Source organism: Cricetulus griseus, chromosome 5 (assembly GCF_003668045.3).
Source record: "Cricetulus griseus strain 17A/GY chromosome 5, alternate assembly CriGri-PICRH-1.0, whole genome shotgun sequence".
In the NCBI taxonomy this organism is placed as follows: domain Eukaryota; kingdom Metazoa; phylum Chordata; class Mammalia; order Rodentia; family Cricetidae; genus Cricetulus; species Cricetulus griseus.
The window spans coordinates 44088020-44113195 of NC_048598.1; the positions used below are offsets into that span (position 1 = coordinate 44088020).

A 25176-nucleotide genomic window follows, 5' to 3' on the forward strand; every position below is an offset into this window, starting at 1 on the left:
GTTTGAAGAAAAATTAGTAAAGCATGCAAACAGTTTTGACCCACCTCAATAAATGAAACATTGTTAAGAATCTGAATTATTTTTACATTATTGGTTATTTATGAACATTTTTCAGTACTTTCTGACTAGAAAGTATAAGGCTTCTGAGAATCTAGATGTTAGAGAAGCTAAAAGGATTTTTCATGTATATATATATACATGTCCATGTTTTGTTGATATACATATATCAACAAAATAAATATTTATTTTCTTTTCAAAATTGTCATTGAAGTACTTAGCTGGATTCAGCCTATATTTTTCTTTATATCTCTGTTTTACTATATATGCCAGAATACTGCATTGATTTTAGTTGTAATCTCAGTAATTTTTAATATCTCCAATACATTTTTGTTTCATGACCCAATGTTTGTTCATGAACTAAACACAATCTCCCAAATTCTTTGAGATGTCTGTTCAGAGTAGCTACAGATCAGAGTCCACAAACGTATCTTTAGAACAACTGTACCACCCAAATTTGGCATTCTTTGAGGTTAGGAAAAACATATGTGTTTGGAACAGTCTTTGACAGAGTCTGTGCTTAACACATATTGGTTAATATCTAACAAGACAGTTCTCAGTAGGAAGTCTGCTCCAAAATTATCACCTTTTATATAAGTTTTTGTGGCAGTACATCAAGGGATACTGCTGTTTGAGATAAATTACCCCTCCATTTGTTACATAAGCAGATGTGACAGCTATATGCTGATCAGTTTTTCCTTCATGCCAGGTGTTTTGTATAATATGTTTTCATAAAAATCTATATTTAGTTCTTCTTGTGATTTATTTTCCTTTTTAGTAACTCCATAGTACAAAAATAACTCCAGTTCACTTGTAAAATGAATTGTGTTACATATAGTCATGAATGGATCTTATTTTTTTAAGTGTAGTTTACTTCTATTTGTATATTAATTGATAATGCAGTGAATGTTTCACTGCATTAAATATGTAGTGTATGCATGTGTATTTGTGTTTCTCTCTTTATCTCTGTGTGTACTTGTAAATACAAATATTTACCTTCACTTTGGTAAGCTTTCCTTTTATCCGTATTCTTTTGATTTGCATTTCATGTATAGCAAGCTTTTCTGATTGTATGAAATAATTTTATTATAGCTCAATAAAAGATAGTACCTCTGACTTGATCCATTTTTTTCTTTGAGAATGCTACATGAAGTCTTCCTGCTTTTTTATTTAAATAGAATACCACAAAGCTGACCTTCATTTTCTCTGTGTTCCTTTGCCGCATTAAAGTTCTTTGTGCTGTCCTGTTTGTTGCTGTCTGAAGTGCTTCTAGATAGTGAGAAAGAGGTTTTTTTTTTATTTCAATTGGCATTGATTTTTGAATGTATTCATTCTCTTTATAACTAGTATTTGCCACTTTAAATCAGGTACTTCAAAGATATTTTTCTAGTGTTAGCTCTTTGTGCTGTTATAAATACTGGTAATATTTCATTTTTACCTTCTTGACTCATAAGGCAATTTGGTTTTAGAAAATAGTTTCTTATTTTAAAACTCAGAGATGAAAAATTGATTTTGTCATATACAATTTTAATAACTTAGTCTGTGTGCATGCATACACAAGAAATGAATTAATAGATTTTTTGTGTTTATCTTCTCATGAGGATGATAAAATAGCCTATGAAAATAGGGGAATGACTGTATTTCTAAGTGGAGTTAGCAAATAAAAATTTGTTTAAATATAAAGTGTCTGAATAGAGATTCCTCAGACCATTGGTCTTGTTTGATATGAAAATCACTATTTGAAAAACTGACCTGATGTTAGTTTAAGTACAAAATAGGATTAATTCCAATTTATGCTATATTTTGGAACAGTTGTTTTCAACATGAGTGTCATAACCCCTTTGGAGTTAGCATATAAGATATTTTGCATATCAGATATTTACATTATGATTCACAACAGTAGCAAAATTACAGTTATAAAGTAGCAACAAAATAATTTTATGGTTGTGGGTCAGCAAAACATGAGGAACTCTATTAAAGTGTCACAGCATTAGGAAGGTTGAGATCCACTTGCAGAATACAAAAGAACTTAGGAAATACTTTTATTAATAAATTTATCTAGTAACATTTTTATTCATTACATGGAGATTGCTAATACTATTTATACAAATCTAAGTGTATTTTTCTGAATTAGGAAAATGACACTAATGTATTTCCTGAATAATTAAAGATGTACATTCTTCTCCATTTGTAATTGTAAAACTGAAGAATGGATAAGGAAAATGGGATACATTTACTCAATGGAGTACTACTCAATGACCCCATGAATTTGCAGACAAATGGATGGAACTAGGAACAATCGTTCTCAATGAGGTAACCTAGACCAAGAAAGACAAACATGGTATGTATTCACTCATAGGTAGTAATTAGGAGTAGAGCATAGAGTAATCAACTTACAACTCAAGATAACAAGAAGAGTCCAAAGAGGATGCATGGATTTTCCTGGGAAGGGAAAGTAAAAAAGATCTCCTGGATAAACTTCTGGAGGAAGGTTGAAACTAGAAAGTACAGACTGGGTGTGGGAGACACATTGGAGACAGGATGGTGTAGGAGAGTAACAAAAGAGACCTCATGATAAGGGGGTGTCCATTACAGGTTTAGGGAGAAAGCTGTTGCCAGGGAAACCCCCAGGAACCTACAAGGATGACCCCCAAAAAAATGACCTGGAGAGGGTGCCTGAACTTGCCATCAGCTTAAGCAGATGGGCTGACTTCCCTAATTGCCATCAGAGATACTCTATCTAGTAACTGATGGAAGCAGAGGCAAAAATCTACAGAGAAGAAATATGCCCAGCTTCTAGAGTCTTGCAGATGAAAGGGAGGAGGGATTGTACCAGCCAGGGGGTTTATGAGGGGAACCCACAAAGACAGCTGACCTGAGCTGGCCAGAGCTCATGGACACTGGACTAACATTCAGGGAGTCTGCATGCAACCAACATAGGCCCTCTACATATGTGTGGAGGAGGGTCAATAGAAAAGAGGATGGGACAGGGGGAGAACAGGGAGGAGAGACTGGTTCTGATGTAAAATATATGGGAAAAAGTCATTTAAATAAAAAAAGAAAAAATTGCTGTAGTTTGAATAAAATTGACCCTCCCCTGTAAGCTAACAGAAAGTGGTATTATTAGGAAGTGTGGCTTTGTTAGGGTAGGTTTGGTCTTGTTGGAGGAAGCTGGTCACTGTGGTGGCAGGCTTTGAGGTTTCCTCTGCTCCAGATACCACACAATGTCACATTACACTCCCTGTTGCTTTCTGATAAAAATGTACCCATCATCTTGTCACGCTAAATACCTCCATACTCTCAGTCATGACAATAATAAATTGAGCCTCTATGAGCCACTGAAACTATAAGTAAGCCACCCCAATTAAATGTTTTCCTTTATAAGACTTGCCATGTTCATGGTATCTCTGCATAGCAATAGCTTGATTAATTCGGTAAAAGATCATAAAAGAATTATTAAGAGAAGTCGGGGGGTATATTATAATTAAGAGGTAAGAACAATTTATATCTCTTGTTTTTTAGTTTATTTTCCACCATTAATTTCAGATAAGAAAGCAATATGTGAAGGGTCAGCTCTCAGGAAATTTGATTTTATATAAATTTTGTTGTCTTATGGGGATCTCCTAGCCTGGGGCCTATAGGCAGGCTAACTCACCTCCAGTGGACCAAGCAAACCAAAGTCTGCTGACATCCTTGTGCCAGTCCTGCCCCAACTCAAGGGAGAGGTAAGCATGGACCCCTTTCTCAGTCCTGACTTATGCTTGCACACTTTGGTATCTCCTGGCCTGGGGACTGCAGGCAGGCCAACTCACCACCAGCAGACCAAGCAATCCAGAATCTGCTGAAATACTGTTGTAGTCCCACCTCCAACCACTGAAAGAGGGAGTGTCTCAGACATTCCTGAACCCAGAGTGAGACCCATCAGAGTATTGGACCTGTTTGCACCCACAGAAAGAGAACCTTGGACCCTTACACACCAGGAGAAGAAGAGACCCCAACTGAACAAACTGGAAGAAGGGATGGGAAGACAACAATATAAGAATGATTCAACAACAGAAAAACCAATATGATGCCACCAGAGTCCAGGCACTTTACTCCAGCAAGACCTGAAGAGCCCAACACAGGTTAATATGATAGAGACCCTAAAAAAGGAAATGAATACTCCTTTGAAGAAATGAAGAAAAAAAACAAACAAATTCAAGAATGGAGGATAAGACAAATGAAAAACTGCAAGAAAACATTCAAACAGTGAAAAGGTAGAAAGCTGAAATAGAGAAAAAAACAACAGTGAACAGAATACAAGATATGAAAGAGAGAATCCCAGATGTTGAAGATACACTAGGAGAAATAGATTCATCAAACAAAGAAACTCTTAAGTACAACAAATCCCTAACACAAAATACCCAGGAAATATGGGACACCATGAAAAGACCAAACCTAAGAATAATAGGTATAGAAGAAGGCAAAGAAACCCAACTCAAAGGTGCAGGAAACTTATTTAAGAAATCATAGAAGAAAGCTTCCCCAACCTAAAGAAAGACATGCCAATGAAAGTAAAAGGAGCCTTCAGAACACCAAATCATTGTACCACAAAAATGGAAAGATCTCCTGTGCTCTTGGATAGGTAGGTTCAACACACTAAAAATGGCAATCTTGCTAAAAGCAATCTAAAGATTCAATGCAATCCCCATGAAAACCCCAGAACAATGCTTCACAGTCCTTGAAAGAAGAATTATAAACTTTATATGGAAAACAAAAGACCCAGGATAACCAAAACAACACTTTACAATAAAGAAAATTCCGGAGGTATCACCATCCTTGACTTCAAGTTGTATTATAGAGCTATAGTCCTGAAAACAACATGGTATTGGCACAAAACTAGACAGGTAGAGCAATGGAATGCAATTGAAAACACTGATATTAACCAAAATACCTATAAATAGTTGATTTTTGACAAAGAAGCTAAAATTATAAAATGCAAACAGGAAAGCATCTTCAACAAATGGTTCAGAGATACTGGATGCTAGCATGTAGAAGACTGCAAACAGATCCATATCTATTGCCATGCACAAAACTTATGTCCAAGTGGATCAAAGACATAAATGCAGCCACACTGACCCTCTTAAAAGAGAAAGTGGAAAGTACTCTTTAAGGAATTGGTACAGGAGACCTCTTCCTGAACATAACACCAGAAGCATAGATAATGAGATTGACAATTAATAAATGGGACTATCTGAAACTGAGAAGTTTCTGTAAGGCAAAGGACATAGTCAACAAGACAAAATGGGCAGCCCAAATAATGGGAAATGTTATTTACCTACCCCACATCTGACAGAGGGCTGATTTCCAAAATTTACAAACAATTCAAGAAGCTAGTCACCAAAACACCAAATAATCAAATTAAAAATTTCGGTACAGATCTAAATAGAGAATTCTCACTAGAGGAGTCTAGAATGGCTGATAGACACTTAAGGAACTGCCCAACATAATTAGTCATCAGGTTAATGAAAATCAAAACAACTCTGAGATTCCATCTTACTCCTGTCAGAATGGCTAAAATCAAAAACACCAATGAAAGTTTATGCTGGAGAGGATGTGGAGAAAGGGAAACACTCATCCACCTCTGTTGGGAGTGAAAATGCATACAGCCACTTTGGAATTCAGTATGGAGTTTCCTCAGGAAAATGGGAATGAGTCTACCACAAGATCCAGCAATTCCACTCTTAGGCATATATCCAAAGATGCACATTCATATAACAAGGACATCTGTTCAACTATGTTCATAGCAGCATTATTTGTAATAGCCAGAATCTGGAAGCAACCTAGATGCCCCTCTACTAAAGAATGCTACAAAGATGACACCAACTAACAATCTAAGCAACAGAGGAGGGGCTAACTTAAATGCCCTCCACTGATATTGTGATTGATAACTGACTTATATGCCATCCTATAGCCTTCATCCAGCAGCTGGTGGCAGTAGAAGCAGACACCCACAACTAATCACTGAACTGAACTGGAATCAAGTTGCAGAGAAGGAAGAGTGATGAGCAAAGGGGTCCAGGCAAGGATTGTGAAAATCACAGAAACAGCTGACCTGATCAAGGGGGAGCTCTTGGTCCCCAGACTGATAGCTGGGATACCAGCATGGGACTGATCCAGACCCCAGGAACATGGGTTTCAGTGAGATGACCTCAGAAACCTACAGGACCTCCTGTAGTACTTATCTCTAGCATAGGTGTGGACTTTGGGAGCCCATTCCACATACAGGGATACTCCCTGAGCCAAGACACATGGAGGTGGGCCTAGGCCCTATCCCAAAGGATATGATAGATTCTGATGACCCTTTATGGAAGGGTTCACCCTCCCTGGGGAGCAGACAGGGGATGGGGTAGGGGGTTGGTAGAGGGCAGGGGAGGAGCAGAGACAGAGGGAACTGGAATTGACATTTAAGCAAGCTTGCTTCTAAAATTTAAAAATCTGAAAAAAAAGTTGTCTTGTGTCAAGGTAATAATAAAACCAGTGTGGCTGTCAGAGTGAAAAGAGCTCCCATAGATTCATATTTAGTGACCTCATTAGATATGTAGCCTTGTTGGGGTAGGTGTGGCCTTCTTGGGGGAAGAAGGGGTGTGCCTTGATGTTTCAGGAACTCAAGCCAGGCCTTGCAACTCACTGTCTCTCTGCTACATACTGATACAGATGTAGAACACTCAACTACCTCTCTAGTACCATGTCTAATTTAATACATTCTGCCATATTTCCCACCATGATAATAATGGATGAAATCTTTCAACTATTTTCCAGCCCCAATTTTTTTTTCTTTTATAATTATGGCAATGATCATGATGTCTATAGAAACCTTAGCTAAAGCAAATACTATCCTGTTATGATATATCTTTCTGCCAAAAGCCTCTGAGCCCCATCGCCATGTGTGAGCTTTATCCCAGCCGCCCGCCCAAGTTAGGCCCACATGAATACATAGAAACTTGTATTAGGTTCAAAGCTGCTTGGCCAATGACTAGGATTCCTCATCTGCTAGCTCAGTCTTAACTATCAAAAATCTATATGTTATAAGACTTATCTTATTGGACGCCCTATTGGCATCCCTCCTTGCCGGTGGATCACATCCTGCCGCTGGAGGAGGAAGGGGAAAAGGAGACCCTTCCTGTTTCTCCTTTGCTTAAATATGAGTCTCCTTGCTATGTCGTTTCCTGTCTGGATTATCACTTCTCTACTACTTTTCCCAGATTCTTCTTTGACTCCTAGTCCTGCCTAATTTGCCGTTTCATTGGCCAAACAGTATTTTATTTAACAGTCAATAAGATAAACCTACACAGTACATTCCCCATCACTATCCCCCACTTTTTCTACTTTTCTACATAATTCTATTCCTCTATCTCTTTGGGTTTAAGTTCATTCTACTAAAATAATCCTTTCAAAGTAGCCATGTGTTTTTTTTTATATAAAATTTAGATCAATATCTTCACTAAAAATCTAATAAAACACATTGAAATGACAAATTTGAGGAATTGTCTACATATAATAAGTACCTGGTTTTCAAAACATAAAGTAATTATTCACTAAATTACAATAAACTGGGTATTTCTTAGGTGCCACATATTAGAATTTTCTTAGTAAAGATTGAAGAAATCTAAAATGTAAATTACTTAAACTCATAACTTAATTATTTCTTAGAATGTTCCCACAAGTTACAACAGAGTGGATATAACTCAACAAGAAAAAAATCTTCTTCTATAAACATATTTGCAAAATCTCATAAAATCTTTATACAGTTTCATATGAAGCTGTTTTTAGCAAGTCTCTGTATTAATATGGAAATGCCAGTTTTAACTTGTGATATTAAAGAATTTAGAGGTCATTCAGTAAGGTTTTTATTCTTGCAATGCAAATTTAAATATAGTAATATAAATCAAATTAATGTTACTGATAAGAATGGATTTTTATTTCCCTGTAAACACAAATAATTCAAACCTGCAGTCATCAAAGCCTTTGGGCTCTGTGCTTCTTCACAATTGTCCTCATATTAACTTTACCTACAACTAGGATGTATGTTTTATTCTGGAAGAAGAGAAAAATGAGATGATACTTATGCATCTGTTCCTAAGGGAATGATTTAAATTGTAATGCCTGTCTTCTGTTTGCTTGTATTTGAAGAGAATTTCTCATGTATCACTCTTAAATGAAAAGGGAGGCAATATGCCTGATGTAACACATGCTTAGGCCAAATTCATGTACTTGTTTTGGCAATGGAAGACAACAAGGGATAATTCAACATCTGGGTTTATTAAGACCTTTTTGGGAGGAAAACATGACCAGCAACCTCAAAGAATACTTTTTGCAGATATAGGTATCCATGGTAGAGGAATATGGATATAGAAGAAATCCCATAAGTAATACACAGTCTAAAACAATTTTCATAGAATGCTGAGAATCTTATGGTATTTATAAGTTCATTACTTGGCAGCCAAATAACTGTGGGTAATTTCTTGCTTAAGGCATATTACAAATCATAGAAGTTGTGCCAAAATCTGATAGTGAATAGTTATATTGGGATATGATTATGTAACAAAAGGGTGTTTGATTATTTAATAATCTTTGTTGTAATCCAGGTAAATTTGGCCCCGCCCCTTGGGGACTTGCCATGTCTCTTCTCATGGCAGACTACCCTTACCTTTTAAGAGGGGAAACTCCACCCAGTCTCTTCCATTTTCTGCCACCTCCCTGAGTAGTCAGACAGATCCCTATCTGTTCTGACCTTCCCTTTCTCTCTCTGTATTTTTCGGTGTCCTTGTCTCTCTGACTCTCTATATCTCTTCTTTCTTTCCTTCCCTTATTTCCTTACCTGCCCCTCAATAAAACTTTCCATATATCTGCAGGTCTCTGTTTCCCCTCTGCCAACCATCCCATCCTCTATGGGACTGTCATCCCTTACCAACTGCATTCACTTCATTCCTTATTCCAAACACTATTATGAAGAATTTCAATGCCACTGCTTATAGCATAACTGCATATATTAAAACACATTTGAGAAATAGAATGCCTTTGCTGTACACTGAGTTGTAGAAGTTGCTAAGGAAAGCAGCATGCAACTATGAAGTTATAAGCTGAGATATTTGTCTTGCTATGGAATTTTGTTTCTTGACAAAGCTTACAGTAAGAATTATCATTCAAACTTAAATATATGGAGCATTTATTGTTAAAAACAGAAATGAATGAGACTCTTAAATCAAGACAAATAAGTATCATATTCAATGTCAATAACAAAACTATAATTTTAAAGAGGAGAAAATTGAAAATATTTTATCTTCCACCATGACATCTTCTTGAAATAAGACTTTTTTATATTTCCAATAATAACAGTAGAAAACTTGATGCCTTAATATGGTATTATGACAATTATTTTGGTGATATGAATAGATAAGTGAGCCAGTATCTAAGTGGCTAATGCATGGTTTTGTTTGTATTGGTAGAAAATTATTTCAAAATACAAGATGGACTTTGTCTAGTTGATATAAAAAGGTTAATGATATAATTAAGATTCATATTATATTACTAGCTATTTAATTTTTGTTTTTAGTCAAATAATATTATTTCCATATATCTAGAGAAACTATTACAATGCTCATTGATGCAAAAATGTCTGTAGATTACTAGAAGTACAGTTAAGAATGCAATGCTTGCATATATAACAGCTCTGAAAATTCAGTTGCAACAAACAAATCATTATCTAAATGTGGAAAAATCATTCAAACTTAAGTGATATGTATGACAAAAATAGTATGCTTACTTACTATTGCTCATTTCAGTGATTTTTAGTAAACATGTCAAAGTATCTCAAAACTTATTTTTAATATACTGCAATTTGTGCATATATGTATAAAATTATTTTCCATAGGTATGACCAAAAATAAGCCTATTTATATATTCAAATCACGAAATACTGTCGGGCTACTCAATAATTTCTGAAAGAATCAAAATGTCCCTGTATCACAACAATTCAGATGGATTATTCATATCAAGGGTATATTCCCAACTTTTTTTGCACATTCTGGTGGACACTGACAGCCTCCGCTACCATGTTAATATATTAACATTTCAGCATTCTCAGACTGATTACTTTCTACCATTCAAGATGCTATAATTTTTTTCAATTTAATTTTGGGAGTTATTGGTATTTTTTTATTCTTCGTAGTCCATGAAGACAGTACAAACTTAAACTGTACTTGAATCCAATGTTTTTTGGTTAGTTTTTGTTTTCAGCTTGACAATAACCAGGAAAAGCACAAGACTAATTGAAGAAATGGATCAGCTTGGAATGTGGCTAAATCTGTGAAGAACTGTCTTGATTCATTTGTTGTTGTTGTTGTTGCTGTTGTTGTTGTGGGAGTGAAAAGTGGGCTATATAAACACTAGGCATGTGGGAGTGAGCTGCATAAGAAAGCTAGCAGAGAACAAAACCTGAGAAAGGAAGACAATAAGAAGCACTCTTCCACTGCCTCCAGTTCTTTTTTCAGTTCCTGGTTTAACTTTCATCAATGGTGGATTGTGACCAGGAATTGTAAGTTAGTCAATCCGTTGCTACACATGCCAAAACAAAACAAAGTAAACTATTACAGGAAGGTAAAGGCAGGAAGAATAAAGTTAAAGGACTTCTTGAAAATAATTCAAGATTGTATTTGGGTATCAAACCAAAAGGATGTTTGAATAATTTTATATGAATTTTGGCCAAACCTATTGATAGTATGTTGAAAATATATGTACACATTGTAATCTATTCAATTTCTCTTTCAAATATCTAATAAAACATCCCCATAGATTTACAGTCTCATTTTGTGCACCACTAATGCATTGGAGTGCTTTTTTTTCTTATTGGCATTTTCTATTTTCCCTTTGTAATAGAAAAATGAAGAAAAACAGAAATAAAACTCCCTCTCTGAAGCAAGTGGAAACTGTTGATGAGGAAAAACACAATCTTAAAGCAGTTTTTCAAACTTCAGAAAGTCTGCACTGCTTTCTGACTGTGTTTTGGAAAATATACAACATAATAATTACACTAATGAATCAGTAAATCTAGAAAATTTGGTAGTGACCTTGGACTTTTTATTAGAAATTTTGGAAAATAAAGTTTTATCCATACTGTAATAAATTATGTTCCATTACATAAATCTAATTTGTTATGAAATTTTTGTACACATTCAGTTTTTGACTTCTCATATTTTCCTTATAAATTTGGCACTCATAGGACATAATATATTTTCAGCTTATATACATATATACCAAATTAGGGTTTTTCTGTGTTACCCTGTCCATCCTGGAATTTGTTCTGTAGACCAGCCTGGCCTTGAACTCTTCAATTCACCTGCCTCTGCTTCCCATATGCTGGGATTAAAGGCATGCACCATCACTGCCTGGTCTCTAAACTTGTATTTTAATTAAAATTTACTTTGACTTCTAATATAGATCACTATGAAATCTGATAAAAGTTGTGTTTTGCCAGTTACCCTATTCACAGACCTGAAGATGTGCACAGACATTTGCCATAGTATCATGTTCAGACTACTGATTTATTTATAGTGAATATTGCCACCCTACTTGTTAAAATATTCCTTATGTTGCAATATACATGGAAGCATATGTATGCTTGTGTTTATTCAAATCTTAGTATCTTAAAATAAATGTTAAAATCAAGATTATTAAAATTAAACTTAGCAATTAGTTTCTAAATCCCTTTCATTTTGTTATATTTCTTTTTTAGATTTAAATATTCAATATCAGCTTTTTAAAAACTGCTCTTATATGGTACTTGGTGGGACCTCCTGAAACTGAAAAGCTTCTGTAAGGCAAAGGAAATGTTAAAAAATGGCAACCTACAGAATGCAAAAAGATCTTCACCAGCCCCGAATCTGACAGAGGGCTGATCTCTAAAATATGTAGAGAACGCACACAACTAGATATCAAAATCCTAAATAATCCAATTAAAATGGGGTATATATCTAAACAGAATTCTAAACAGAACAATCTGAAATGGCTGAAAGACATTCAAGGAATTGCTCAACATAAGGGAAATGCTAACCAAAATGAGTCTGAGTTACCACCTTAGCTGTCAAAATGGCTAAAATCAAAACCACCAATAACAGCTTATGCTGGAGAGGATGTGGAGAAAGGAAAACACTCCTCCACTGCTGGTGGGAGTACAAAGTTGTACATCGACTTCGGAAATCAGTACGGCAATTTCTCTGAAACCTTGGAATCAATCTAGTTCAAGACCCAGCTTTACCACTCTTGGGCATATAGGCATATATCCAAAGGATGCACATTCATACCACAAGGATACTTGCTCAGCTATGTTCATAGCAGCAAGAACCTAGGAACAACCTAGAAGTCCCTCAACTGAAGAATGGATAAAGAAAATGTGGTACATTTATACAATGAGTATTACTCAGCTGGAAAAAACAGTGACCTCATGAAATTTGCAGGCAAATAGATGGAACTAGAAAAAAAGGTAAGCAGAACTCAGAAAGATGGAGTATATATTCATTCATAAGTGGGTACTAGATATAAAGCAAAGGATAACTAGGCTACAATCCACAGCTCTAAAGAAGCTAGGTAACAAGCACAACTCAAAGAAAGACCCATTGATTACCCTGGAAAGGGGTAATAGATGAGATGTGCTGGGGGAACTGGGGTGGGTGGGAAGGGGGTGAGAATGGGGGATGGGAACATGGCGTAATTGGAATGGTGGAGTTGAGGGAGGGATGGAGGGGCAGAGAAAAGAAAGAAATATCTTGATAGAGGGAGCTATTATATGGTTAGGGAGAAAAATGTATATTTCTGTGTTGTATAGGTTGTTTTTGGTGTATGCTTAGCCAGACTTCAAATAGATAAGTATAATCTTTTTTTTGTGTGTGTGTGTTTTGTTTTGTTTGTTTGTTTTATTTTTCCAGTTAGGGTTTCTCTGTGTAGCTTTGTAGTTCAGGCTGGCCTGGAACTAACAGAGATCCCCCTACTCTGCCTCCCCAGTCCTGGGATTAAAGGCATGCAACACCACCAACAAGCAAGTTTAAGGTTTTTATTCAAGAAAACCATCAAATTGTCTTAAATTACAAACTTTTAAATCAGTTTCTCCAAATAATTTTAGACCCAAATACTTAAGTATTTAATTTGTTTATATTAAACATTAGAAATCTGTGAAGTTAAAATTAAGGATTAGCATATGAGTATATTTATTAATTTCCAAATACTTATGATAGATCATAAACCTTTAATTGTTTTATTGAAAAATTAGATATGGAGAAATTCCAGTTTGCATCTTTTTCTTAGGTCATATGCTCCCTGTTTGACACTGGGGATTTGTTTTATTGTGTTTGCTTAAATGGAGCTAATGACTGACTACCATAAAAAAAAAAGTAGAATGAATCCTTGATTACAGTAACAGAAAAAAAGACTATCACTGTATCTATTCACCATTGTACTATTACTAAGACACCACAGAAATTCATTATTTTGAGACTAGAGAATCTACTCTTTTTTTCCTTTTTTATTTAAATTAGACACAAGCTTGTTTTACATGTCAATCTCAGTTTCCTCTTCCTTCCTCCCCAGGGAAGGTAAGTCCCTCCATGGGGGAACTTCAAAGTCTGTCATATCATTTGGAGCAGGTCCTAGACCCTCCCCCTTGTGTCTAAGCTGAGATAGTATACATCTATGTGGAGTGGGCTCCCAAAGTCCATTCATGTACTTAGGGATAAATACTGATCCACTACCAGAGGCCCCATAGATTAACCAGACCTCTAAACTGATATTGTTGTTCAGGGGGTCTGAAACAGTCCTATGTTGGTTTCCCAGCTATCAGTCTGGTGTCCATGACCAGGGCAGCCCACAGAATGGGAAAAGATATTCACCAACCCCATGGCTGACAGAGGGCTGATTTCAAAAATATACAAATAACTCAAGAAGCTAGACACCAAAACAACAAATTATCCTATTAAAAATTAGGGAACAGCAACAAATGGGGAATTCTCAATAGAGGAATCTAAAATGGCTGAAAGACACAGAAGAAAGTACTCAACATTAGGGAATGCAAATCAAAACAACTCTGAGATACCATCTTACACCCATCAGAATGGCTAAAATCAATAACACCAAGGACAGTTTATGCTGGAGAGGATGTGGAAAAGGGGGAACACTCCTCCATTGCTGGTGGGATTGCAAACTTGTACAGCCACTTTGGAAATCAGCATGGCAGTTCCTCAAGATCCAGCAATTCCACTCTTAGGCATATACCCAAAAGATGCACATTCATACAACAAGGACATCTGTTCAACCATTATTTGTAATAGCCAGAACCTGGAAGCAATCTAGATGCACATCAACTGAAGAATGGATGGAGAAAATCTGGTTCATTTACACAATGGAGTACTACTCAGCAGAAAAACACAATGGAATCTTGAAATTTGCAGGCAAATGGATGGAATTAGAAGAAACCTTCCTGAGCAAGATAACCCAGTCACAAAAAGACAAACATGGTATGTACTCACACATATATGAATTTTAGACATAGATCAAAGGACTACCAGCCTACAATCCACACCTTCAGAAAAGCTAGGAATCAAGGAGGAACCTAAGAATGACATACATGGTCCCCTGGAGAAGGTGAAAGGGACAAGATCTCATCAGCTAATTGTGAGCATCGGGGAATGAAGAGGAAGTTACGAGAAAGAGAAGAGGAGAAGAGGAGGACATGAGAGAGCATGAAGATCTAGTCAGGGGAAGAATAGAGGAGAGCAAGAAAAGAGATACCATAATAGAGGGAGCCATTAAAGGTTAAAAGAGAAATCAGGCACTAAGTAAATGTCCAGATATCTACGAGGTTGACCCCCACCTAACAATCTAAGCAATAGCTGAGAGACTACCTGAAATGCCTTTCTCAAATAATGAGATTGATAACTACCTTGTGTGCCATCCTAGAGCCTTCCAGTAGCTGATGGAAGCAGAAGCAGACACCCACAGCTAAACACTGAGCTGAACTCTGGAATCCAGTTGCAGAGAGGGAGGAGTGACGAGCAAAGGGGTCAAAACCAGGCTGGGGAAACCCACAAAAACAGCTGAGAATTTACTTTTTTAGTTAAAAACAATATTGTGCACTGTGTATCACCACACCTGCACTCAGAGAAAGAACTGTGTGTCAGAACAGAAGTGCAGTTTTCTCACTCTCCCATTCTTACCTTTGTCTCGGCAGGCTGATGAGGGGTTGCTTGTGGCACCGTTTACTAAGGCTAAAGAGCTTGTGGACAATTCTGTGTGCCTTCAGGAAAAGCTGTTTCATGCTGTTTTCCAGTTGTTCATAGCGGCGTTGAAAGTTAGAATCCATTGTCCACAGATGCATTACTGTTGATGTGTTGAGGAAATAATTCATGGGTAGTCTTTTCATGAAGAATTTGAATTCATCTGAAAAATGAGAAAATTCACCATTTTAATTATAAAACAGTTATTTTCCCTCCAGACAAAACAAATCTAACACATTTAAATATGCTAAAAGTTAAATATTATTGAGTAACAAAATAATAAACATGAAATTTGAGAAGTTATAAGATGTTTTGTTTTGATCTTCTTAAAAATAGAAGTTTCACAATAGAATATAAAAAATAACCAAGCAAGAAATATGGTTTAGACAGAAAACTTTATCATATATGTTCTCTGTAGTCTTCCTTTTCTGGTATTTGAGCAAAATTTTGACAATATGTGACATATATTTGACTTTCACATTCAGCATTAGTGTAAATAATTCTGTGTTTATTAAGGAAAATTTCCAGATATATTGATAGAATCACTACAGAAACATCCTGAGATTCATTATTGTCTTCTTGAGACAGCATTTTAAGTAGATGACTTTAGTATCTAGCTAGGCTCTTCCCTTCCACTGTTCTCATTCACATCTCATGACATTTCATTTTAAAACATGTGCATAAAAGAAATGATAATCAATTAAAATATTTAAAGCTCCACCACTGACTATTAACTTTCTGTCAATAGATACCATACATGATATTCCTCTCATATTAAGTAAATAATTAGCCTTCAGGAAGCATAACAGTTGGTTCTTGCTATATGATGACTGGGGAGATGGGTCAGCAGAACACTGAAACAAAAGCATGAGAAACTGAGTTTAAATGAACAGAACACAAGTAAAAAGTCAGCCATGTTTATGTCAGTGCACATAACCCTGGAACTGCGGAGGGTGAGGTAGGTACAGTAGGATGTCTGAGGATTGCTGGCTGGCAGCCTCATTCCAGGTTCAGTAGAAGACACCATTTCTAGGTACTAAGGTGGAGAGTAATAGAGCAGGGTACCAGATGTTCTGCTCTAGTCTTCGCATGTATACATATATGTGTGTGTGCTCATAATTTTAAAGCATACACATTATATCACACACACATTATTTCACACATACACACACACACACACACACGGAGGAGCAGAGAGAGTGAGAGAGTTCATGTTACAGAAAAACAAATGTTGTAAATGATCCATTTATGAGCTGGAGGGTTGGCTCAGCTGTTAAAGGCTAGGCTCACAACAAAAAATATGAAAGCTCTGCTTATTATATAAACACAAGGTAGATGACTTAGTATTCTTAAAGGAGAAACAAGAAAACTGTCCTTTAACAGACATTCTAATATGCACCATGGTGTACAATTATATTATTCAGCCATATTGATTAAGACCATCATGTGCTGATGCAGAGTTTAACTTATATAACATTGCTGTCTTTCTGCTCCAAATAATTACAACTTCATAGGATCACAGGTAATGTTCAATTAACACTGCTAAAGCACATACCTAAACTTATAAAAATGATGTTTGCTACCTGTATGTATGTGTATAAATATTCAAAGGGTGAGAAATTTACTTTAGCATTTTCCTCTCCTTTACTTTTGAAGTGGTTATCATGAGCAGGTTCTCAAAACATATATTTTAATGGCATAATTCATTTATGCAAAGGATCGTTATTTTTATTTCTCATCTTTCTTATGTACTCATTTAACATGTTTCCGCCAATATGTACTCTCACATAGAACTTTGGAGGTGCAATAAACCAGGAAAAGTAAAACACAGTTTAGTCACTATTCTATCACAAAATTACTGTGTAGTAATGTGACACCTCAACCTCCTGGGCTCTAGTTTGATTTTATTTAAGCTATATAGAAAAGACAACATAAGAAGATGCCACTTGATTTTAAAATTCTGTGTAAGCACAGTTTTGTTTTGAAAAATATATTGTTAGGGTTTGTAGGGAGCCGTCCCTGCATTCTCCATTACAAGATGGCGCCTGCATCCGGCAGGCACCGAATGTAAACAAGATTATTGCGCAGGCGCTGGGTAAATTTCCATTCCTTGATCTCTGCCTATTCCGTGGCGTCATATGGCCGGATGAGCTGCAGCCAATCATGGGGTGACATGTCCAAGGCGGCGGTTGCCCTCCTTTATTAGGGGACGGGCTTCTTGGTTCAGGGTCTCCGCTCTGGTAAGCTTATGCTCTCCTCTCAAGACGCATTAAAGCTTTCCTGCAGAAGGATCCGAGTGTCCCGTGTATGATTTCTTGCTGGCGAGGAATACAGAGCGGGCGCGGGACATATGGTGCCGAAACCCGGGAACATGTGAACATTTCCAGCACCTCGGAGACCCCTCTAACGAGGCGGATTCAGAACTGCAGGGTGGTAAATTCGGAGAGGTATGATTTTTCTGGACTTTGGCTTGGGAATGTTGCTATTGTGGGAGGTTAATATAGAGGCTTCTATGCTTTTACTTGGAGCTATTTTGACTTTTCTCACTGTTGTAGCAATCTTAAAGAAGTCCAGAATTACATATCAGAAACCGAATGTGATGAGAGATGGGGCGCGCCTAACAATAAAATATAAGAAAAAAGGACCTCCCGGGATGTCTAATGACAAGGGAGTGAATAATTTGTTAAGAGAAACAGCAATAAATAAGAAAAAAGGACCTCCTGGAATGTCTACTGACAAGGGAGTGAATAATTTGTTAGATGATTCTGTAAATAAGTTTAAAGCTTTAAATCTTGATAGCTCTAATGACTCTAAAAGCTCAAGAGATAAAGTTTTAGAGGAAACAGCTCAGCTAGGTGAAAAAGAAACAAAAATGGAGGGAGAGAAAATAGGAGATAACCGGTCACACCCCGGTAAATTTAAGAGAAATAAAGACTCAAAACCTAGCCTCTGCCCTACAACGAAACTAGAAGCCTTGGAGCTGAACAGCTCAGACTCTGAGATTTTAGACTCTAACAAGGAAGCAGAGCTAGAGAAAGAAGCAACACGATACCACCCCGATAGATATCGGCTGCCAAAAATGCCAGCGGGTGTGCTTCCATCAGCACCCCCACTATTTGGTACCGACTCCTTTTTACCATCAAAGGAGCGGAAAAAAAAAAAAAAATTACAGATGGCTTTCCCAGTCTTTGATAGGGGAAAAGGCCGTACATGTTATTCAACACTGCTTAGAGGCCTGGGATGCCTGGGAAAAGCCTCATATCCTAAAGATGCTCAAGTAATTTATGTATGCTTGTTTTAAAATGTTCTATTTCCTGGTACGGCCATTTTGTAGCTGGTCACATGACTGACGGTAGCCATTTTGCTAAAGTTAAAAAAAAAAAAAGGATACTTAGACCGCCATCTTAACTAAAGGTGACCTCATGGAAATTAGAAGTACCATCTTAGAAACAAGTTTTTCAGTTAAGATTTAAAATGTTAATGCTTCTATATATTACAGAAAGACCTTAAGGGAATTTAAATTTCCTTTTAAAACCAGTTTTCAAATGTTTGATTTTATTAATGTTTGTACTTAAAGAGCTTCAATTTAGAATTATTTTTAAGCAAAGCCTGACAATGTAAAGTTCTTGTTTTGTAAAAGATGCTAATCTATTATGTTGGTAGCACACACCTTTAAGCTCAGGATGTTGGTGACACACGCCTTTAAGTTTAGGGCGTTGGCGGCATACGCCTTTAATCCCAGCACTCGTGAGTAAGAGGCAGATAGATCTTTATGAGTTCAAGGCCTGCCTGGTCTGGCAGATCAAATTCAAGGACAGGCTCCAAAGTCACAAAAAATACCCTGCCTCAGAAAGAAGTTAAGTTACTGTTTAAGGAAGTTCAACTGTATTACAGAAATAAGACTTTACCTAGCCACCTGTGTGCTTCTTAAAAACAGATAATGGGCCGGCTTATACCTCTCAAAAGTTCCAGCACTTCTACAGACAGATGGAAATTACCCATCTAACTGGCCTACCTTATACAAGGCATTGTGGAACGTGCCCATCGCACACTTAAGTCTTATTTAATCAAACAAAAGGAGGGAATGGGAGCATCCCTACCCTCGGTGCCAAGAGTTACAATATCCATGGCACTCTTTACCCTTAATTTTCTAAACACCGACGCTCAGGGCCATACAGCGGCCAAGCGTCATACCTCAGAACCTGAAAGGTCTAAGGAGATGGTAAAATGGAAAGATGTCTTAACTGGTCTTTGGAGAGGCCCGGATCCTATTCTCATAAGATCCAGGGGAGCGATATGTGTTTTTCCACAGGATGAAGAGAATCCCCTGTGGATCCCGGAAAGACTCACCCGAAGAGCCCCTTTGGACCCTCAAAAGTCGGAACTCCACCCTCTCCCCGGGAGTTGAGAGCCGCTATTATCCAGATTAACTCCTGTCCTTGACGGAGGGACTGTCATCATGGATTGCTTCAGCTGTCTCCTATTTTAAGGAAATGGGTGGAGGTGGGATTGTTTGGTGCAGCCGTTTGCTGCGGATTGATGTTGCTTCTCTGGCTGGTCTGTAAGCTCAGGGCTCAAACTAAGAGAGACAAGGTGGTTATCGCCCAAGCGCTTGTAGCTTTGGAACAAGGAAGCAATAGGCCGCTGGCCAGACAGCTCTTGCACACCCGGAGCCTGGGCTCATTGCACAGGGTAGAGTGCCTGGCTTGAGCAGCCCATGAGGGATGCTGAGCATAGGCATCGCACAGAGTTGCCTATTATACAGGCTTCTCTGGGAGGTACGTTGTCCTGCATAAGGGTTGCCTGCCCTAGTCTCCCTTTCCCAGAAAAACGGCAGAGGACAGGTCGAGAGTGCTTCGGGTCAAGCTAACAGCCTAGTTGCGACTCCCGTACACAGTCTTAATGTTTGATTTTGGGAAGGTTCAACCTCTGCCTCTATCCCTCAACATATGGGTGACCTATTTGCTTGTAAAAATATAAAGCCTTATCATTAATTAATAAAAAAAGGGGGATCTGTAGGGAGCCGTCCCTGCATTCTCCATTACAAGATGGCGCCTGCATCCGGCAGGCACCGAATGTAAACAAGATTATTGCGCAGGCGCTGGGTAAATTTCCATTCCTTGATCTCTGCCTATTCCGTGGCGTCATATGGCCGGATGAGCTGCAGCCAATCATGGGGTGACATGTCCAAGGCGGCGGTTGCCCTCCTTTATTAGGGGACGGGCTTCTTGGTTCAGGGTCTCCGCTCTGGTAAGCTTATGCTCTCCTCTCAAGACGCATTAAAGCTTTCCTGCAGAAGGATCCGAGTGTCCCGTGTATGATTTCTTGCTGGCGAGGAATACAGAGCGGGCGCGGGACAAGGGTTCCCAGTTCAAACATAGTGTGCAAATATCCCATTCTATTGGCTACATTATATAATTCAGTTAAATTTCTGCAAGGAATATTGTGTTACTGAGGTTTCTATTGCTGTGATAAGACACCACACCCAAAAGCCACTTGGGGAGGAAATGGTTTGTTTCAGCTTACAAAACTCAGGTCATTTTCTATCACTGCAAAAAATTAGTGGAGGAATGAAATGCAGGACTCTGGGTACAGAAAATGAAACAAAAACCAGGAAAGTATGCTGCTAACTGGCTTGCTTTCTGCAATCTCTTCAGCTTGCTTTATTATACACTAGACCACTGGATGAGGGCTGGCACCACTCTGCTGTAGCATCAGTCATCAATCATGAAAATGCACCACTATAGAATTGCCTAAATACAATGCAGTGAAAACATTCTCAATCAATGTTCCCTCTTCCCAGATGATTACAGGGTTTTTCATGATGGCACAAAATAGGTAGAATGTATGTGAATATCTGTTTTTCCTATATTACTTCTTTATTTTCAGTTTAGTATTAAAATTGCTAGGTGATATTCCTAAAATTTCCTATAGATTTCTGACAAATTTCTGAAAATGTCATATGGAAACTTACTATTGCTTCCTTAAATAGGTGCATTACACACACACACACACACACACACACAAAAGCAGAGGGAGAGAGAGAGAGAGAGAGAGAGAGAGAGAGAGAGAGAGAGAGAGATTTAAATGGATGTACTCTATAACAGTGAACCATACTCTAAGGAGACAAAAAATAAAGCAAACAAACAAACAAGCAAAAACAAAACAAAGCAACAAATACCAAAAAAGAAAGAAAAACAAAACAAAACAAAAAACCCCTCCATACCAGAAATGTGAAATGGGTCTCCTTTTTATGAGTTGGACAATTAGGTTCATAGACCTCCAAACCTTATAGACTATTGTCATTGCTCTTGCTCACCTTTCAGAACTTAAGTGTTATTCCTTGTTTCTGAAGATCTCACTTCCTTGAGTCTAACATATGGTAAACAAACATTAACAGTGACCTGGAAGCTTCATCCCCACTGACTAACTTTTATACTTCTGGAAGGTACTATGACCATTACTTTGGAAGAAAGTAATCTTAAATTGAATCCTTTTTATTTTAATTACAAATAGATTTTTATACAATATATTCTGGTCACAAGTTTTCTTTTACAAATTCTTCCCCACCACCCCATTCACCAAAATTTGACTTTTGACTCCTGTGATTTAAAATGACATACTGCCTAGCAATTTATGACTACTAGTGCTATAAATCACTGTTATTATGGAAGCAACAATAATCCTCTAATTACTTTTAAGGCCCCACTATAAAGAGGAAGAATGTTATCTGGTACTGAAAAGCTGTCCAAGAATGGTGGCTAGATGGTTATAGACCCTACATGAGAAACTAGTAATAATATCCTGCTGAATAGATTGGGTATCAAACTTATTTCAAGGACACTGTGACATTCCCATAACAAAGAATCTTAACTCTCACTAGAGAAGCTTCTTGCAGTGATGACAACCATCATAGAGACTCACATTTGGACAAGTAAAAAAATAAGTGATTTTGACATGCTTCATGCATATGTCACACTTCCTCTTTCAAGGTTCAGAGATTAATACAGAAGAGGGAGAAGAACCAGAGGAGGCATATGTATGTATGCATGTATGTATGTATGGATGGATGGATATATTCCAAGGTGTGCTCACAAAAGGAAGCTGTACATATGAACTCACACAGATAATGAAACCATGGATAAAATCTGCACGAGCTCAAGTCAGAAACTTGCAAAATCCCTGCTGAAGAACTATGGGTATTTTCACTGCTAAGAATGTAAGAGACATGTTTCTGTGATGGTATATTACTACATGCCAGGGCAGACCCAATATTCAAAAGAAAATTGTTTGAAATGAGAGAGATAGAAAGAGAACACTAAGTTGAGTGATTAGTTATGTTGGGGTGTTAAATGGGAGGAGTTAAATGAAATTGATTAAAATACACTTTGTGACTCTCTCAATGAATTAATAAAAATATTTGAAAAATTCAATGTGTGTGTGTGTGCATGTTTGTGTGTATCCACTAAAATATAGAATTCAAACACAAATTTTATATGTGTTTTGAGGGAGGTATTCTTTATAACTGAAGCCCAGCCTATTTAAATATCACATCTCTTGGATATCCATTATATAGATTATTAATTGAGAAAAGAAGAAAAAATAAAACAAAGGAAAAATCTTAATAGTACAGTTATAATGGGAGGAGACATTTAGTTTATTTGCACTAGGTATATTTTAAATAATATTTTTCAATAAGCAGAGCATACATTGTAGTTTAATATCAAAAATTTCATTTGACAACATTGTGCAATTTGTTTGCTTCCATGTCTCTTTTGATAAATACCCTCTTTTAAATAAAGAATTGATGAATGGAAATTGGAACACACTCCTTGGATATTCACAGAGCAGATGCCACTACTTTGAAAACTAATCATTCATTTCAAAGTCATATTTTACTTTAACATCTCTGATAAGACTTTATCATATTGTGGGCACGAATTTATAATTGTATTTATTGTCATCACAATATTGGTAAGATATCTAAATCAGGAAATTTGACTGAGGTTAAAGAACATTATAAGGTAGAAATTATTTATCTTACTGGAGTCTTTGCAATACTATGTGTCTGCTGAAAATCATCAGTGAATGATCTCTGTGAAATAGCTTTAACATGACACAGAATAATTACTTCATTATAAAGTCATTAGGAGCCACCATTGACAGTCACCCACAACAGTTATTTGAACACCTGTTGTGAACAGAACATGCAGATGTTTCAATCTATGACAGCAAGTGTGAATAAACCTTTCATCTAATTTTTAACAATGACTAATTAATGATATGCCATATTTTCAAAACCCTCAACAGCATCTTAAATTTTTGATAGCTATTTTACTGAGATCTCAATAGATTTCATCATCACAAATATTTTCTCTCATTTTGGCATTTTTTAAAATTAATATTAATGATAATAGATTACAGTTGAATGGAACACAGAAATTATTACATAAAACAAAATTACATAGATAAAGTAGAAAATGTAGGGATGCTAGAATATATTTTATGTTAATTTCCAACACTATCTAGAACTATTTGTAGTTAAAGTGGCAAATGCTTAATAATTAGAGGCTGGAGCACTGGGTAAGTAGTTTGATGAAGGTGAACATGCAAGTTTAAAAAGAAGAGGATGGATATATACTTACTCTATAAAATAATACAGCCATACTCATTAACTCTGCAAACAAATGAATAAGAAAACCAAAAACATTGCAAAAAATCCTCAAATGGATTTAAAGTTTTGAATGGAACACACAAGAATTTCCAAGATTTAAGGCAGGATTTGTTATCTTGAAATTTCTACTACCTGGAGCATTGCAATTCTTTTGCTGAATGCGTTACACTGCTGTGGAATTTGCAAACAAAATTGTTTTTGTTGATTTTCCTTTTCCACCTTCGAACTCATCCCCCTTACTGTATTTCATGCCTCTGCTTCTAGTGTAGCCTTCCTTCTGCTTCTGTGTCTGATGGATCCTATTCTGACAGCCTTTTGCCAAAACTTCTTTTCCCCCTGTTGAATTCTTCCTTCTAATTTCATAGGTTGTACTATATTCAGGCATATATGTGTGTGTGTGTGTGTGTGTGTGTGTGTGTGTGTGTGTGTGTGTGTGCATGTTTGTGTGTATCCACTAAAATATAGAATTTGCATATGGAAGATAATATATACTTCAATTCTGAGCTTGAATAATTTCACTTACTACTCCATTTTCCATATTCATCTATTTTTAAAGCAAGTTTCATAATTTCATTTTACAGTAAAACTGATTAAATTTCAATTGTGACTTTATATTACAATTTTTCCCATCTATTGATGGATCTTTAAGGCGGTTCCATTTCCTAGATATTGCAAATAATCATTCAACAATAAACATGACTAATCAATAATCTCTGTGATAAAAGACAGAATCCTTTGTGTATATCTTAGGTAAGATATAAATGCATCAGCTCCTGGATCATTTTTAACAATGATAGCAAAACTATGCTCACTTCTACAATGTCTATACAAGTTTATACTCCCAACAACATTGTATTAGGGTTCTTCTTTTCACATGTTCATCAAAATTATTTATCATCTTTTAGATAGAAATTCAAAGTAGTTTTATCTTTCATTTCCCTGCTGATCATAGATGGTGAACATCTTTAAAATACTTTTTGGCTATTTGTGTTCCTTTTACAGCATTGTTTTCAATAATACAAAGATAACAACAGAGATAACAAAGAAAACATGCAAATGAGCATCTGGGCTCTTAGAATTTATAGTCATCTTCAGTCTTCTAACAAAACCAATTCACTGAAAACAAAGAATATTATAGAGAGA

General features: G+C 36.7%; 1 protein-coding gene across 1 annotated transcript in view; it reads right to left on the reverse strand.

Annotated features, from left to right (window-relative positions):
- Positions 1-25176, reverse strand: part of Brinp3 (BMP/retinoic acid inducible neural specific 3) — a 191532-nt gene that overhangs the window by 35533 nt on the left and 130823 nt on the right. Inside the window, exon 6 of the mRNA XM_027417417.2 lies at positions 15300-15522. Coding sequence (XP_027273218.1) covers positions 15300-15522 — 223 coding nt within the window. The remainder of the gene's footprint in view (positions 1-15299; positions 15523-25176) is intronic.